Here is a 15,709-nt window from a genome sequence, read left to right on the forward strand (position 1 = left end):
ATATAAATCTTACCAAGGAAAAGAAAATTGGAAGATATATTATTAGAGAGAATAAAAGCCTCAAATTTATTTAATTTAGGAAGCTGACTGAGGGAAAAYAGCTCAAGAAACCTGCCCATACTTCCAAGCTGTAATGCCACCTGATGCTTAATCCCAGTGCAGCTTGAGAAAACCTCACACTCACAGCTGTGACAACTATCAAACAAGGACAACACTGCTGCAGGAATGTGGACTCATTTCTACAGTGCTTGGATGCCCCAAAGCTTTAACATGGTTTTCCATCATACTGCTCCTGGATCTCTGGATGTCAGGAAACATTAATAGACATTCCCTTTAATTTAAATAAATTATTCAATATGCTGAGCCTGCTTAGCATAAAAGGGGCTCTGTCAGGAAAGCACCARGAGAACTTCCCTGCTTCTGTACAGCAGCACACTGAGTCTGTGCTCTAGAGTTGTTCCTGAAGACAAATGAACATATTATAGAGATTGTCAGATCATTCCATATMGTTCTCCCCTTGTTTTCTTGCTCTATAAAAGATGTCTCCACAGTTAGGGAGTCTCTGCATTGTTTTGGAGACAGAAACAAACTATTTATCAGTCTTCTCCAATTTCCCATTAAGGAGGATTGAATGCTTTAACAAATATCTGAGATAAGGCAGAAACTGCAGACGCATGAATCTCAGAACTACACAGACGCAGACAGATATTGTTTTGGGATCTGCTACTGGTCTCAGGACTCAGCTGCCCCTCAAGTCCACATGACCAGCTAAGCCACAGCAGCACCACGCAGTCAGTATCCACCAGCACACACTATATCCCCATTCCAGTGCAGACCTCTCTGTCTGCAGCAAACYCAGGTGACACTCCTCTCCCAAACCCATCCTCTCCAAGACAGGAAGACTTTAGCATCAGTTCTTTTATAAACTGCTGCTGACCCTCCCTGATCAATACTTTCATTACTGGGCACAAAACGGGGTGAAAAAAAAATCAATGACTTCCTGTGAGGAAACAGCATGATAGATGTGCCTAGAATCTATTACTGCAATAAATGACTGCTCAGTCTCAGAAGAAAGCACCTAACATTGCAMATTAAAAAATAAAAAAATTAAATCAAGAAAAAAAGTACTTTTTCAGAGCCACATCTTTCAGAAGAGCAYGCAGGCTCATCACAGCCTAAACCTAAGTCAGCTCCCTTTAAGAAAGCAGACAATCTGAAATTGAGATTTATCCCCAGCTTACCTCCTAGGACTGCGGATTCAACTCCTGTCAGATTGTTGAAAATAAAAATCAGTCAAGGGAAAGGAGCAGAGAACTCACTAGAAATCAGGGGTTTTGAGGTCTACTGCACAGCTTTCATCAGCCTTCCCTCTGGAGGCTGTAAAGCTCTCCATCACCTTGGGTTTGGATCTGTGCTTTGTATATCATGAGTAAACACCCAGACATTTGCCAGCTGTGAAACCTCCCAGACTGGTGCTTGGAGCTGGGAATTTCCCAGTGTGGCCCAGTTTCTCAGCACTAGGTGGTCACTGAGCAGCTGCCCTTGCTGAAGGCCTTTCTGTGCAGCTGTGGGGWGGAAGCACCTCAGCAGGGACCTGCAGAGGGAGGTCCTTCACTTGTCTGTCTCTGCAGCCACTTGCAGGCTGGAGGGTGTCTCTGAGTCAGGTCTCAGTGACAGGGATGGAGCCTCACTGCTGAGCCCGGCAGAGGGAAAGCAGCAAAGGAGTTACAGCTGCCCCAGGCCCTTGGCTACGGGCACCTCATCCTGTCTGGAAGTCACAAGTTGGGTCAGCCCATGGTCTGCAAATGTTCCAGCCACCTTCCTACAGATGGATTCATCCCTTTGCAACGGGCTGAGCAGACCCTGGGGAGGATCTCTAACACAGAAATCAGATAACTCTGGCTAAAGCAACATTAAGAAGAGGGATTAAGATTTAAGACTACTAAGCAGTTTATTTCACTTTGCTCGGCAGCTACATCAGCGCCGACAGAGAGAGGACACATATTCCCAGCACCCTCTACTGGCTGAGTACCAGACAGGCCCAAAACCTGCATGGCTTTTGGGGATCCTTTCCAGGAGAAAAGAAAGGGCCTCCTGAAACTTGATGAGAGCACTCWGATTCCTGTGATCCCCAGCCCAATCCTCAGCAGTACTGCTAAACCCTGTTACATGACTGCTCTCAAAGCATTTCTCAAATATTACTCCTCRGAGGAAGATCAAGAGACAGGGATGTGTTCACTGTGTTTTACACATAGCAAAGCAAATAAACAAGAAAGCTTGCCTAAGGTCATAACAACTCATTGCTACAGGCAAGACCAGGAACAAGATGTTTCTGACACACTTCACTGATCTGACTACAAATGTGGCAGCCTAGTCCAARGTGGATTATTTTGATAGCCCTAAGTGGTTCAAATCTACAAAATCCCAGAAGAGGCATGTGGGAAAATTAAGAATTTGTTTTCAATTAACTTTAAAATAAAAAAAAGAAAACAAAGTTCAAAGAATATTCACTCCTTAAGCCCAGCTGTCCTTCAAAGACAACAGCCTTATACTGGCACAACACTGATGTAATGTAGTGGAAAAAACCCAGCCTTCCATCACCTCTTTGCAAGGTGGCCAATGAACAAGGGAAAACATCACTTTCCACAAGAAATGGGGTCTGACAGGCTCAAAAAACTGCACAGCTATGGTGTCTGATCATGTTCTGCTCTGCACAGCATTTCATTGTCCTGCTTTGCAGGTTTCAGAATCCCTATCACTATGGTTTGCATTTCTATCACATGCAGCAATAGATGGGGCTTTATTACAGCAGTCACAAGTTTGTTCCCTGGCATATAAAAGACATTTAAAAGCAAAAAGACAAGCCAGCTGTCTATCATATCCTCAGCAGGGACCTCTTCAGCAGCTCATGTCCCAGCTCTCTTGATGATTCCCCAGACACAGGCAAATCCTAGAAGCTCCCATTAGAAGTCTCTCTCCTTCAGACTGATACTTACAAGGCTCAGGGAACCCTGAAAGTCTTATTCTCCAAAGCTACAATCAAGATGGAACTGGAAAACACTACAGCTGGGCTTCAAACTGTGGAGATCACAGAGGATAGATGCAGTGCAGAGGTAGGTGAAGGGCAGTCAGAACAGCACTGATCGACACTTGCCTTTATCAAGAAACTGGGCCCATAACCTGCAGTATTTTGCTAGTTCCACGCCCATCACAGCCCACCTGGCCCATAAATACTTTATACAGACACCACACAGGAGGATGAATACAATCCACAGAGAAAAGAAACAACACATTTGGGTGGAATTATCACAAACTCAGGATGCAAAGCCACACTGAGAAGCATGCAAACTTATGCAATACCCGTACATACAGCACACAGGAGGACCCAAAGGGACTTCTAAAAGTGTTCATCACTTACCTTTATTGAAGAACATGGAAGCCATCTGGCCCATTTCCACCCTCTCAGTGATTTCAAAGATATTGGCTGAGCCACGTCTCTCTGCAAGTTAAAAACAAGAAGTGTTTCAACCAATCCCTCCAATAAGCCCTGAGGGCAGACTACCTGGACACTGGGGAAGCTCTAGCAGCAGTTTGAAGGACAGTATGTACAACTCCACAGCTGCARAGTCACTGGGCCAATTACTCTGCTGAAGCTAGTTTAAAAGTATTTAGAAAATAAGATGTTCTCATCTTAGTGACCTAGAAGGAAAAGATCTTTATCAGGCTGCAGAAGGCAAACTGAATTCTCAATGAGTCTTATCTYGCAAATGCTGAGGACTCTGGAATGAGAGCATGTGGAATTAAGGGTGAAATGGACAGAGGAGTGCACTGGAACACTGCAGAGCAGATGCCTCAGAGCAGTGAAAGCATGAACTGGGCACTTACGCACTGACAGGATAGGCCGGGTCTCTGCTCGCTCGTAGCCATCTTGGAGGAGAACATCACTGTCAGACACTCCAGAGGAAGAATCCTCATCCTCATCATCCTCCTGGATCAAAAGACCAGAGCACTGCTGAGATACCTGCTATCCACAGTACAGGCTGTGCCACCAGCAGTGTCATGGCCACTTCCAGATGCTCAAAGGAAGGTCCCAAAGAGGGAGGGCAGGACATGCAAGCAAAGGCAATACCAGGGAGCCCTTGGGATGCTGTGGAGGGCAGAAGAGGGCAGAGCAGAGCAGGCTGAAGTGAGTGACAGGCTCTGCTGTCCCAGCCCCAGGTCACACACACACAGCAACAATGCCCAATTCATGTAGTGATACGTGGCACAAGGAAGTYGAAAACTTCTGGCAGATCTGCAGTGCTGCAGAAACTGGTAGCAAAAAAAAAAATCCAAACATATCTAGTCTTTGCAGGTAGCTCTAGCTCCTAACTCCATYCCACTAACACCAAGGTAGGGGTCTAAATCAGTGCAAACAATTATGCTTCCTTCTGATCCAGTAAAGCCACAAGTAAGTTTTACAGCAAGGACATAACTCAGAACTGTCCACAACCTGGGATACAGCCCGAGTAACAGCAAGGACATCCCAGCCTGTCCCAGTTAAATGACCTGAGATCAGCAAGGATTTATAGTCCTCAGCACACTCCAAATAGCACCAATATATTGGCTGCCACCTCTCCACATTCATTGAGCAGCGCTTCTGGGCAAGGAGAGCGTGATCAGTAAGAAATGTGAACAGCACAGGAGATTTTTCAAGGCAGGAGCAGAAAATCCTGTCTTTAATGAGCAACCCCACAGGGAACTAACAGCTATATTTTATATGGCAAAGTTAAGTACAGTAGAAATTTATTTCTTTAGAGTTAGTAACAAGAAAAGGCAAAGATGCAGGGGAATGCCAGGAAAACCCTACGTGATAAAAGAACAGGAGAAAAAGGAAAATTAAACCCCACACAAACCTTGCGTTTTTCCATTCTCTTCCATCTCAGCTGGGCGTTTGCAGCAGCCATAGCTTCTACCACAAAGGTCGTAGTCATATAGCTACAGAGAGAGGAATTCAATTGATATCATCAGTAAYAGTCAAGAACTGTCACTGAAGAGAGATGGAGAATAATTCCCATCTGTTTGTAGCAGCAAACAAACAAACCAAAACAATCCTTTTGCCAGCTCCCCACACAATGTTTTGATAGTGTTTCATCTCAGTTTATTGCTCCCTCCTGCTTTTGAGATTCAGGTGTTCAAGCAGACCACCATATAGAATAAAATATAACACAAACTTAAAATATAGACACTTCAGCTATTTGGAAGGCACATTCTTAGTGTTTCTGTGGGTTGAAAGCAGCAAGAGGACTTTGCCATTTGCTAGAAAGCAAGTTTCCTTCCTCTTTTTAGAGAAAGGACAAACCCGGTACTATTCTGAAGCTCATGGCAAGGGTACTCTGGTCYCTTAAAGAATCTTACACCTGGCATCAGAAGCAAAGCAGCAATACAAAAACAAGGAGCAAATCACATGGGCAGGAAAATACTGGWGGCCAGTGAAAAAGCTGTCTAGGGAGACAGAATGAGCCACTGACAGAAGGAATATCATTATCTCAGCTAAAACCAGGTCTATAATATTAATAAAAAAATTTAAAGACCCCTCAAATTAATCTTATTTAAAGCTTTTCTCACTGCTTCAGGAACTGGACTCGCCTATCAAGCTCAAATGAGAGATTAGTTTTGCAAGAATAAAAGGAAGTGCTGAGGCCTGTGTAGCAATTTCCGYGCAGGCTTTTCCTGCATTGAAGGCGCCCAGTGGGCACGAGGAAGTCACAAGTACCAGAACAAAAGGGACAGAGCAACAGAACTCCCAAGGTGCATGCAGCACCTCGAGCAGTGTCTTCTCAGCTTAATCCAGCGCAGTTCTGATGCACAGGTTTGGAGGTTTGTGCTCTTCTGCTGACCTTGAAGGATTGTCTGCCAGTGCTGAGTTTCATACATTGAATTTATTCTTTTAAACTACTGTAGCTATAAGGAATTGCTTCTACAGCTCCCATTTACTACTGATAACCCCACAGATTTCATTTTATCAAGCCTTTGCAGCATTCAGCTCTGAGGTGGGGCACTCACAAGTATTTCTACAGCCAGTACTGATCATACAGTCCCTCTGCACAGTAGCACAGACKGAGATCCCAGGAGCTCTGCCACCAAACCAGAGGCACATTCAGGCTGGCAGAGCTGGTTACTGAAAAGCAATCATGGACTTCAAAAGTCCATTTTTACAAATTGCAAGGGGGGAATTTGTTTTATTTTATTTTAAAACCAAGCAAGAATCAAGCAGGGATTCCCAGTTGGCCAGAAGATGGCAATTGTATCAGTAACTCCTCAGAAATCAGTGCTGTATCCACAGCCTTCAGCTCCACCTGCTGCTCCAGCAGAGTGGCACCTAGGCAGGGGCTCATGGTGAGCTACTGTGAAAAACAGACCATCTCGAAGATCTTGAGCAGCAAAGATCTGGAGGGACTAARACAGGCCTGGCTATACAGGAATTTRTGTTMCTGACACTCTTGCAGCTGTGAGGACATTGCCAGAAGCCAAGAGAAAGCTTACACATCTGCATCACATCTGCAAATCACAGAGACATGACTCTCTGTCACCTGTAAACTGGATGGCATTTGGGGAACTGATCTGTGATAGAGGCAGGCACGGGATGTATCCCACAGTGAGGACAATGTCAAAAAGGAGGCTGGGAGAAAGGTCCCAGAAGACTCTRGAGGAAAAGTCTTTCCTATCAGTGAGGAAATGGGATGTAGCAGAGGGTCAGGAAGTGCATCACTCCAAACCAGGTCCACATGCAACACCATTACAGAAACCAATGCTCAAGGAGCAGAGGAACAGAGCACACAGGAAAGCAGCTGATRTCTTTACACTGTCCTCACCCAGCTGAACCCCACCAATGCCCTAAAAACACCCACTCACATCCTACCTCATAAATCCCAGGAACATCAGGAGGATGAGGCTGACGAGCCACCCTGCTGTGGCAAAGGCCTTGGGCATGGTCAGGGCTCCTGTTCCCACGATGAGGTTGAACATGTAAACCAGGCCCACCTGCAATCAGCCACATTAACCAGCATCACAGAGTGCCAGGAATCATCCAAAACACCTCAAATACACCCTGACTTAAACAGAGAGGGMAATCCCACCTGGGCAGGGTGGGAACAAGCCCATGCAAGAAATAGCTGGASCAAGGGACTGAAAACCAAGAACAATGTGGGTGTCAGCATACTTCTGGAGAAACGGATATTCTCCTTCATTTTTCTAATAATTTTGAAGTATTTTTTTAACTSTAGCTTGTAAAGTTAGAAAGTACATGAGAGTTTTGTTTTTTTTTGTTTTCAAATCACTGCCTTCTACCAGAAGGTCTATGCTATCAGTTGGGGGGTCTCTCCTTTTTTTCAGACCTGAACAGAAGTAGTTCTAGGCACCTTTCAGAACCTTTTATTCTAAGTTAAGTAGGAAATATCCAAACAGAATTCTAATTCAAAGCCTGCTTGCTACTTCACCAGTCAGAAGCTGAGCATATTCTGAAGATGCGATTTTATTTCCTGCAGGGATGGATTTTATCTTCTCTGGCAATGAGCTATTTCAGTGTCCAGAGACAAAAGAGAACTCTGCACTTGGACAGGACCCCCGGGCTATGAATTTAGCTGAATTCAAGATCAAAAACTGCTAAAGTTGTTGTGCTTTGGTGGGGCTTTTTTTAATATAGGTCAGAGTCCCTCCAGAGGAAAGCCAGTAAAGAGCTGTGTATGAGCAGACTTTTCTGGGCGTGGAGCAATTAACATCAGGAGAACAATTCCCCAGTGACTYGAGAGCACTTCACTGGCATAAGCACAGCAAATTCATCTTTTGCTGAACATCTCTGAACAGTGATTTTCCTTTGGTCAAGCAGAGATGAGAATGGTGCCTGTATGTTCAGCCTGGTTAGACACCTTCAGGGAAACAGGAAARTCTCAGCCTTTGAGATTACTCCAGGACATTCATGCAGCACCAGCATAACAACGTAAGAGCAGGTGACACTAATCCTTGAGGGTCCAGACATCCCAGTTACTGTCTTACTTCTCCATTTTCTCAGTTGTGACCTATTTCTGTAGCCTAATATCCACTTCTACATTTAATCATTAACAGGGAGATGAAAATTTTAAAGCGTTTAAAATGCAACACGCAGATTTYAAAGCTGGTTCTATATTGAGTTCACTTAAAAAAAAAAAAGAAAAGTGTTTACAAAGTGCTGTTTTTAAAAGCTGACATTTTATGAACACTTGTGGCTATGAAAACCAGTATTTCCAGTAATATAGGAAAGCAGTAATTGGCTCGGCAGTTGCACAGCACACCACATTACAGGGAAGAAACACTTAATTACTCACTTTAAGTGAAGGTGGTTTAGAACAAATTACTGCAACAGCTGCAGCAAAGTAAACTTCGAGAAAAATCAAAGGAAAATGTTTATATAAAACAACAAACGAGAAGGAAGTAGCATAGTTTCAGTGTCCCAGTCCCTCCCTGTTTATGCCAGTGACAATGTGGGTTGATGAAAACATTAACAAAATGTAAGGAAAGTGGGCAGAARGATGAAGAGCTGGTGTGGGACATAAAGCTCTTTTTAGCACTTTTGGATCTATACTTCAAGCAGACATGATCCCTCTACTTTATGAAAAGTGATCTGTCATGCAAAAAAACCCCAATAACTAACATTAGGCATTCTTAACCACCATTTGACCTCCTTCCTCTCCCAAAATGCTGAGGTTGTGTCCATGAGGAAGTAGGATATGAAAATGCAATGTTGAGGGAAGAAGATTTTGAAAAAAAAACTTGTGAGCAAACCCACAAGAAGGAGAACTTACATAAGGAGAGTAAAGCTCTCCGGTGTCAGTGATGCCACCTGCCATCCTGGAGATGGAGGGGARCCCCAGAGCAAAGCCAGGAGGGTATTTTTGTGAGGGTGTTTTCAACTTCTGTTGCCTTTAACCTAGGRAAACATCATAACATTGTGTTATCTTTGCTGGAAAAAGGAAGAGTGTCAGAAGTTAGCTTTGTTAGAGTTTTCTGGTTCAAACAGATTTCAGCAGGACCTTGCCCTTCGGACAGACCCCACTCAACAKCACTGGTTCAACACTGTGAGAAGTTTTCATACCTGTTAAACTGGTTTAAAAGCAACCACAAGGTCCTGCCCTTTCACAGCATGTGATGACCAAACATCGCCTTCTCCAAAAAGCCAGAAGGGATCTTTCAGACAACTAAAACCTCAAGAGGAAAAATGACTGCCTTGAGGATGATCTCAAACTGCTGCTTCTCAGGCAGCTACTACTCCTTGCAAACATATGCCTCCTGTAAATCTAACAGTAAAACACAACCTGAAGTCTCTCCTCCTAAATTCAAGCACAGAAATAAGTACACAAATGAAAATAGTGGACCTATTAARGAAACACCAAGWTGCTTTTCACACATCAGCATTTCCAAAGCAGAAGCATTTGGAAAAYTTTATATGGTTAAAAAAAACTACAGCTGGAAGGGAGAACGGAAGCCTTCTGAGAGGTTTTGATGTCAATAATTAGCCAAAATTGAATTGTTCAAGGGCCTCACACTTCGACATGTGCTCCTACTCAGCCACACCAGCTGGGACAAGCYACTGGCACAAGCTAAGCTCCACTGAAAAATCCAGTTACAAGCTTGTACACCCACGCTGAACGACAGAAAGGAACCAGACAGCACACACGGCTCACTGTGGTCATAACTGGACCACCCTCAGAAGAAGAGGCCAAACACCACCTTTTACAACAAACCTTGGCTCAAAACACTGAAGCCAAGCTTGGCAAATCCAGAGCAAGCAGCAAGACAAGGGACACGCTGGGACGCGGCCGGGGACAGCGTGTCCCCGTGCAGTGCCCCCACCCCAGCCCGGGGGAACCGATCCCAGGGCCTGGGCTCACTGAGGGCATCAGAGCCCCCCGGGCCTGCCCCGGCCTGTCCCACCGCTGGAACGCAGCTGGGGGAACAGCCCCGGGGGAACTCCCCTCGCCCCACAGAGCGCCTACAACCCCGCCAGCTCCGCCACACAACGCGGCCTTCTCCCCATGCCCCCATCCCGCCACTCCGGTGCACCCCCGCCCCACACAGGGACCCTCCCCAGGCCTCTCCCCGCCCGCCGGGCCCCTCCCCAGCCCTCATCTCGTGATGCCCCCACACAGGGACACCCCCAAACCCGCTCTGAGGCCGCGTCCCGCCCGGGCACCCCCGGGACCCTCCGGCCCCTCACCGGCGCAGCGGCAGCGGCTCGTGCCGGCGGCCCCGCCCCCGCCCGCGCGGGGGCACTCACGGCGCACGCGCCGCCCTCGCGCGGGGCCTTCCGCGCCACGTGACCGGCTCGCGGGGCGGGACCGGGGGTGAAGGCGCCGACTGCGATTGGGTGAGGAAAAAGGGGCGGGGCCAACTGGGGGCGGGAGCGCGGGTGGGCGTGGCCCAAGAAGGGGCGCGGCAAAAAAAAGACGGGTGGGGGCAGAGGGGGCGTGGCCTCTCTGGGAAGGGGCGGAGCCAAGAGGAACAAGGGTGGGGCGAGGATGAGCAGGGGCGGGGACGGGGTGACGGCGCCAACCGCGATTGGGTCACGGGAGGGGCGGGGAAGAGGCAAAGGCGGGGCAATGAATGATGGGGCGGGGTCAGGAGGGGGCGGGGTCTGAGAGTGACGTAAGGGGCTGAGCCGCGCAGGGGCGGAGCGATGACGTCACACAACAAGTGTCTGGGTGGCACGTGGATCTCTGCGCATGCGTGGAAGGGGGCACGACAGGTACACGTGACCTCCCGTGCCGGTTCCCCTCAGCACCGGATCCCCCCCGGTCCCGGATCCATCCCCGGTCCCGGGGGTCCCGTTGGGATGCTGGAACAGGGATTCGAGCGTATTAATGCTGGGGCACTGCTGCGACCTGGGAGATCCGCACACTGAGAGCCGCCGCTGGCTCCCGAAAGSCTCCAGGCCGCGCTGCCCCATCCCTTGGCCTGGCCGGGGACACGGAGTGGGCTGTCGGGTGTCTCAGTCCGTGCAGAGGCCATGAAGATCAACCAGGACACGGTGCTGCGAGGACAGAAGGTGACGCTGGTGCCCTACACCGCTGCCCACGTGCCCCGGTACGTGCCCTGTGCTCGGACACTCGGCATGGTCTGGTTCCTCTTGCTGGGGTCAGGAAGGTGCTGCAGGGCCCGCTTATCCTGGGAATCAGTCACAGGACTCCCAGCAGTTCAGTGAGGTGCCCTCCGTGCCCGTGCCAGCTCTGCTGACAGGAGAACCTCACCTGTGCCGCTGGGAAAGGGAAATCTTGCTGTGAGTGAGCACAGCAGTTCTCCGATTCGCTGAGGCCTTTCCCTGGTGACAGTGGAAGAGCATGTAATGCCAGGTGGATGTTTGATAAATAAGGCATGCCACCGGTGTGTAGAGTAAATCAGCATGAAGATGCCAGTGTTAGGGCTCTGTCAGTGTCCAGGCAGTGCTGTGTCAGTGTCACCCGGCATGAAACGCAGCGGAACTCTGAAAACATCAGGTTTGCATTGGGCACTCCAGACAAAGCCACAGAATGGACAAACTTTTAAATTTTCACAGAGAGCACTTTGTTAGATAAGGGTCAGAAGCTTCAGGATGGTATTTTAGTTGCCACAAAAGCCAGGCTGGTGTTCCCAGAGCTTCTTTGTGATGGCCTGACCCCTGTAGCCCTGGTGGGGGATCCTCTGGTGGTGCCACAGCGGGGGCAGTGACATGGGGCTGGGTCCATTGCCAGGTACCACCAGTGGATGCAGTCGGAGGAGCTGCAGCGCCTGACAGCCTCGGAGCCCCTCAGCCTGGAGCAGGAGTATGAGATGCAGCGCAGCTGGCGGGATGACGCYGACAGTGAGCATCTGGAGTGTTTTCTGAGGGAGGCTGGGGGTGGTGAGCATGTCCCTTCCCTCCTGGAAGAGACCCACAGTGAGCTGGGAGTGCCCAGTGAGTAGAGCTCCCCTAAACCAGAGGGTGTGTGAGACTTTCTACAGCAGCAGCTTGAGCTGGTTTTCTCAATACAGCTGATATATACTCARCAGAGTGGAGAATATCCATTTCCTCGAGCTGCTTGTGTCCTTTTTATGCCGTTTTCCACAGTAGTGATTCATTTCCCACATTTTGTGCTGAGCTAAAGATTTTCAGGCATCACTCCTAAACAGCCAACACCCCCCATGTCTGATTGCTGCGAAAAGGTGGAGGGAGGTTGTATTTCTCCTTGATAAATTGAATGATTTTATGATCACCTGGTTGAGGTGTGTGGATTGAATTGGTTCCCTGACTCTCCTACAGGTAATGAATCACTGCCCATAAAAGCCTGGCAGAAGTTTAGCAAGCTGGAAAATACCGAAGCTGGCAAATACCTCAGTCTGGAACATTTGTCTYAGGTGGCATTAAAAACCTTACTCAGAGCAGCAATAACATGGACCAGGTGAATCACTCAGTCTTAGCCTCTTGTGCACCAAACAGTTCATTGCCCCAACWTGCTGCTGAGTAAGACAAAGCAGGGAGATCTCAGACATGGGAAGGAAGTTTTCACACTGGTTCCACAGGCTGTTTCTAGTTTTGGTGTCTGTGTCACCCTCACAACGGGTTTTTCCAAGTATTTCTTACATTTCTGCCAATGGGCGAAGGCACACCTGGCGTGGGAAGCCAAATTATTAACTCTTCCTTGCTTTKAATGTGTGGAAACTGTTCTTCCTCTGTCCATTACATGCTTTTAATTTCATTCTTTGGTAATTTATGAATAACTCTGAGCACACTCTGAAGGTGCTGCCACGTTCTTGTTTTCCCCAGAGTGCACCTTCATCGTRCTGGACGCGGGGCGCTGGCCTGGGCAGGAGGAGGAGGATTCCATGGTGGGGGACGTGAATCTCTTCCTCACCAATGCCGAGGACCCGACTGTGGGCGAGATTGAAATCATGATTGCAGGTCAAGTTCTGTTTCATAGCTTGGGTCTCTGTCACTGTGGCTGTGTGCTGCAGACAGATATTGATGTTCCTGCATCAGCTTTTGTTCTCAGAACTGTTCAGCTCTGAGCAGTCCGTGGCGTGTGCAGGTCACTGTCCCTTCTCAGAAGTGTCTGGTGTGGCTGGTTTGTTCCCCTGAGTGGATGCTGACTCTGTGCTGTCTCTTTCAGAGCCCAGCTGCCGTGGCAGAGGGTTTGGCAAGGAGGCGACTCTGCTGATGATGGCATACGGTGAGGGCTCAGTGCATGGGAGGGGAGTGTGGTAGGGCTGGGAGCTGGGAGCACATCATCCCCAGTGGTACAGCCAGGGTAGTGAGGGATCCATCTGCCCCACAGCTGGAGTCCTGTGGTTTTGAAGATGTGGCAGATAATAAAAATACCCCTCTCTGATTTCTTCTGCAGGAGTGAGAAACCTGGGGATCACCAAGTTTGAGGCTAAGATTGGTCAGGACAATGAAGCCAGTATCTACATGTTCAAAAAGCTTCACTTTAAGGAGGTGCTGTAACAGCCCAGCTTCTCCCCAGAGAATGTGAGCAGCATTTGCGCTGTGCCTGGGATTGAGCTGCATTCCCTCTGTGTGCTGCAGGTGGCTGTGAACAGCGTTTTCCAGGAGGTGACGCTGAGGCTGGATGTCAGTGACCAGGAGAGACGGTGGCTCCTGGAGCAGACAARCCACGTGGAGGAGAAGAGCTACGCTGAACTGAAACAGCCGGCTGGGGTGCTGGACACCTGACAGACACATGCAGGCTTTCCAGGGAGATGCTGGATGTTATTGCAAGGTCTGGGTGTGGGGGACACCAGTGAGTGAGCAATGATTGCACTGGAGCTGTTTTCATCTGTCTCCTTCAGCTGCTTTGTCATCTTGTCAACTTTGCACTTTGCTGCGCCAGCCAGGATTACTGTCTGAAATTTGGACCGGGAGAACAGACACTAACTCACAGGTTTGGCTAGGAATGATTGTAACATCAATGTGCTGTTCCAGCAGAGCCTAAAAGCACCAGCAGTTGATTCCTGGACAGGCAGAAACTTCTGTCAGTGCTCTTAACTGAGGATTTTTCAGAGAGGAAGTCTCATATACTGGCAGCTCTGTCTTTTTACTCTTGAATAAAAGAAAATCACGAAGATTTGAGTGTCTGAGCACCATGTGGGGCTCAGCTGCTCACYTTGGCTGCTCAAAGAGTGATTTAGAAGTTGTAAAGCATAGCAGAGGCTCTTTATAACCAATTTCCTGAGGTTTGGTGGGTTGCAGGGGAGCACTGCTGGGTCCTGGTAGGGAGAATCCCAGATGTGGCTGAGCACAACTGAAGGGCGAGTTAATATGATGGAAATTGTTGATATTGGGTGATCGAGGCTAGAGCTGAGCCCCACCACGATGAGGGGGCTGAGAGCYGCAGGAGCTCCTGAGACAAACCCCSTTGAGCTTCAGGAAAACTCRGGCCAGCAGTGAAGGGATGTTCCACTTCATTCTCCCTGACTACTTTGATGAAAGCCAGGAGGAGAACCCACAGAAAGGAGACAGCTCCTTTCTTCCAGCAGCTCAGGACTTGCTCTGCTGAGCCTGGAGGCTCCATTTGCTGCTCTGCACTAAGATGATTGTGGGGGAAATGTGTCMCATTGGGGCAGATATATTTAGGGCAGGAGTTATCCAGCCTCTGCTGCAGCAGATCTGAGCTCTGTGGATGAAAAAGAGGCRCTTGCCTGACTCCCACTGGACAAAGTTTCCTGTGCAGTTACTCAGCCTGACCTCTCCTGCCCTACACACACTGTCCACCACAGGGAAGCTGCTAAGATGAGAGGGCAGAAGGTAAGAAGGATAACTGATGCTCCTGTGTGTTTTTCCACTGTAATAGCAGCTGTAATGGCTAATCCTAGACCAGAAATTATGTGTTTCAGTGATTCAGGATCAGGTAATAACTTTCAGATTTGCCCAGGGATATTTTTATTGGAGATGAGCAGTCTGTGGAATTTTTAGTGTTGCTGTGCCTGTATTTTTAGGGCCTGGGGGCTTTGGTTTTCCAATTTTAGCTTATTTAAATACACGATTTGTGTGACTAATATTAAAGCCAAGCGTGGGAACAGTGTATCATGGCATTTTAAACAACAAGTATTTAGTGTGGATTTAGTTGCAGGGAAAGCTTTGTGTGGTAATAAAGGGAAGAGCAGCTCTACTTCCCGCTRGGATTACCATGACAAGGCTACTAATCCTCCTGCTCCTCGTCACCTGTTCCAGGCAGGAGTGGATTCTGTCCTCCAGAACAAGATTTGCAGAACCTGCTGGGTGAACTGCTGGCTCTGCTGCTCCTTCCGTGGAGCGTTTCATCCCTCTGCCAGAGGAGCAAGGCCAAACTGGCAGGAGAGACGTAGCTGGGCTGGGATTTGCTTCCCTAAAACCCTGCTAAGGTGGGAAAAATAATTTCCTGTAACCTCTGCTGGCCGGGAGAAGGGGCAGGGTGGTTCCTGTGGCAGCTCGCCGTGCCCAGCTGGTTGCTCTGGAGCCAGCGAGGGCCCCGTTGGCATCCCCGGTCCCCGGCAACGCCGGCGCTGCCCCGGCTCCACGGGCGGCTGGGAACAGCCTTTCCCTGGCAACCCAAAACAAAGTTGGGTCTGTCCCGGAGCTCAGCCCGCCCCAAAGGCTGGGGGAGGAATCCCGGCAGGGCTCAAACGGGGTTCCCACAGAGAACCAGTCCCCAGCTGCTCTGACCAGGCCAAGAGGCAAAAGATGCTGCTGGGACCCACTGGGTGC

General features: G+C 48.7%; 2 protein-coding genes across 4 annotated transcripts in view; one reads left to right on the forward strand and one right to left on the reverse strand.

Moving 5' to 3' along the window:
- TMEM104 (transmembrane protein 104) overlaps positions 1-10,292 on the reverse strand; it is a 41,811-nt gene extending 31,519 nt beyond the window's left edge. For 2 of the 3 annotated variants that reach the window (XM_057384369.1, XM_057384367.1), the window contains exons 1-6: positions 10,232-10,292; positions 8,820-8,944; positions 6,902-7,023; positions 4,896-4,977; positions 3,886-3,988; positions 3,419-3,499 (exon numbers count right to left, since the gene is read on the reverse strand). In XM_057384369.1, the coding sequence (XP_057240352.1) occupies positions 3,419-3,499; positions 3,886-3,988; positions 4,896-4,977; positions 6,902-7,023; positions 8,820-8,864 (433 nt within the window). In that variant the 5' untranslated portion in view covers positions 8,865-8,944; positions 10,232-10,292. Of the gene's footprint in view, positions 1-3,418; positions 3,500-3,885; positions 3,989-4,895; positions 4,978-6,901; positions 7,024-8,819; positions 8,945-9,109; positions 10,013-10,231 lie in introns of those variants that run through there. The other variant, XM_057384368.1, reaches the window with a different exon arrangement.
- A 436-nt stretch (positions 10,293-10,728) lies between these two features.
- On the forward strand, positions 10,729-15,709 carry NAT9 (N-acetyltransferase 9 (putative)). The gene is made up of 6 exons (XM_057384381.1): positions 10,729-11,097; positions 11,742-11,851; positions 12,794-12,928; positions 13,137-13,196; positions 13,368-13,462; positions 13,553-15,709. Exons 1-6 carry the CDS (start codon positions 11,021-11,023, stop codon positions 13,697-13,699), a joined length of 624 nt encoding a protein of 207 aa, XP_057240364.1. The 5' UTR covers positions 10,729-11,020; the 3' UTR covers positions 13,700-15,709.

Source organism: Malurus melanocephalus, unplaced genomic scaffold (assembly GCF_030028575.1).
Source record: "Malurus melanocephalus ecotype Western Australia unplaced genomic scaffold, MMel_1.1 scaffold_704, whole genome shotgun sequence".
Lineage (NCBI taxonomy): Eukaryota > Metazoa > Chordata > Aves > Passeriformes > Maluridae > Malurus > Malurus melanocephalus.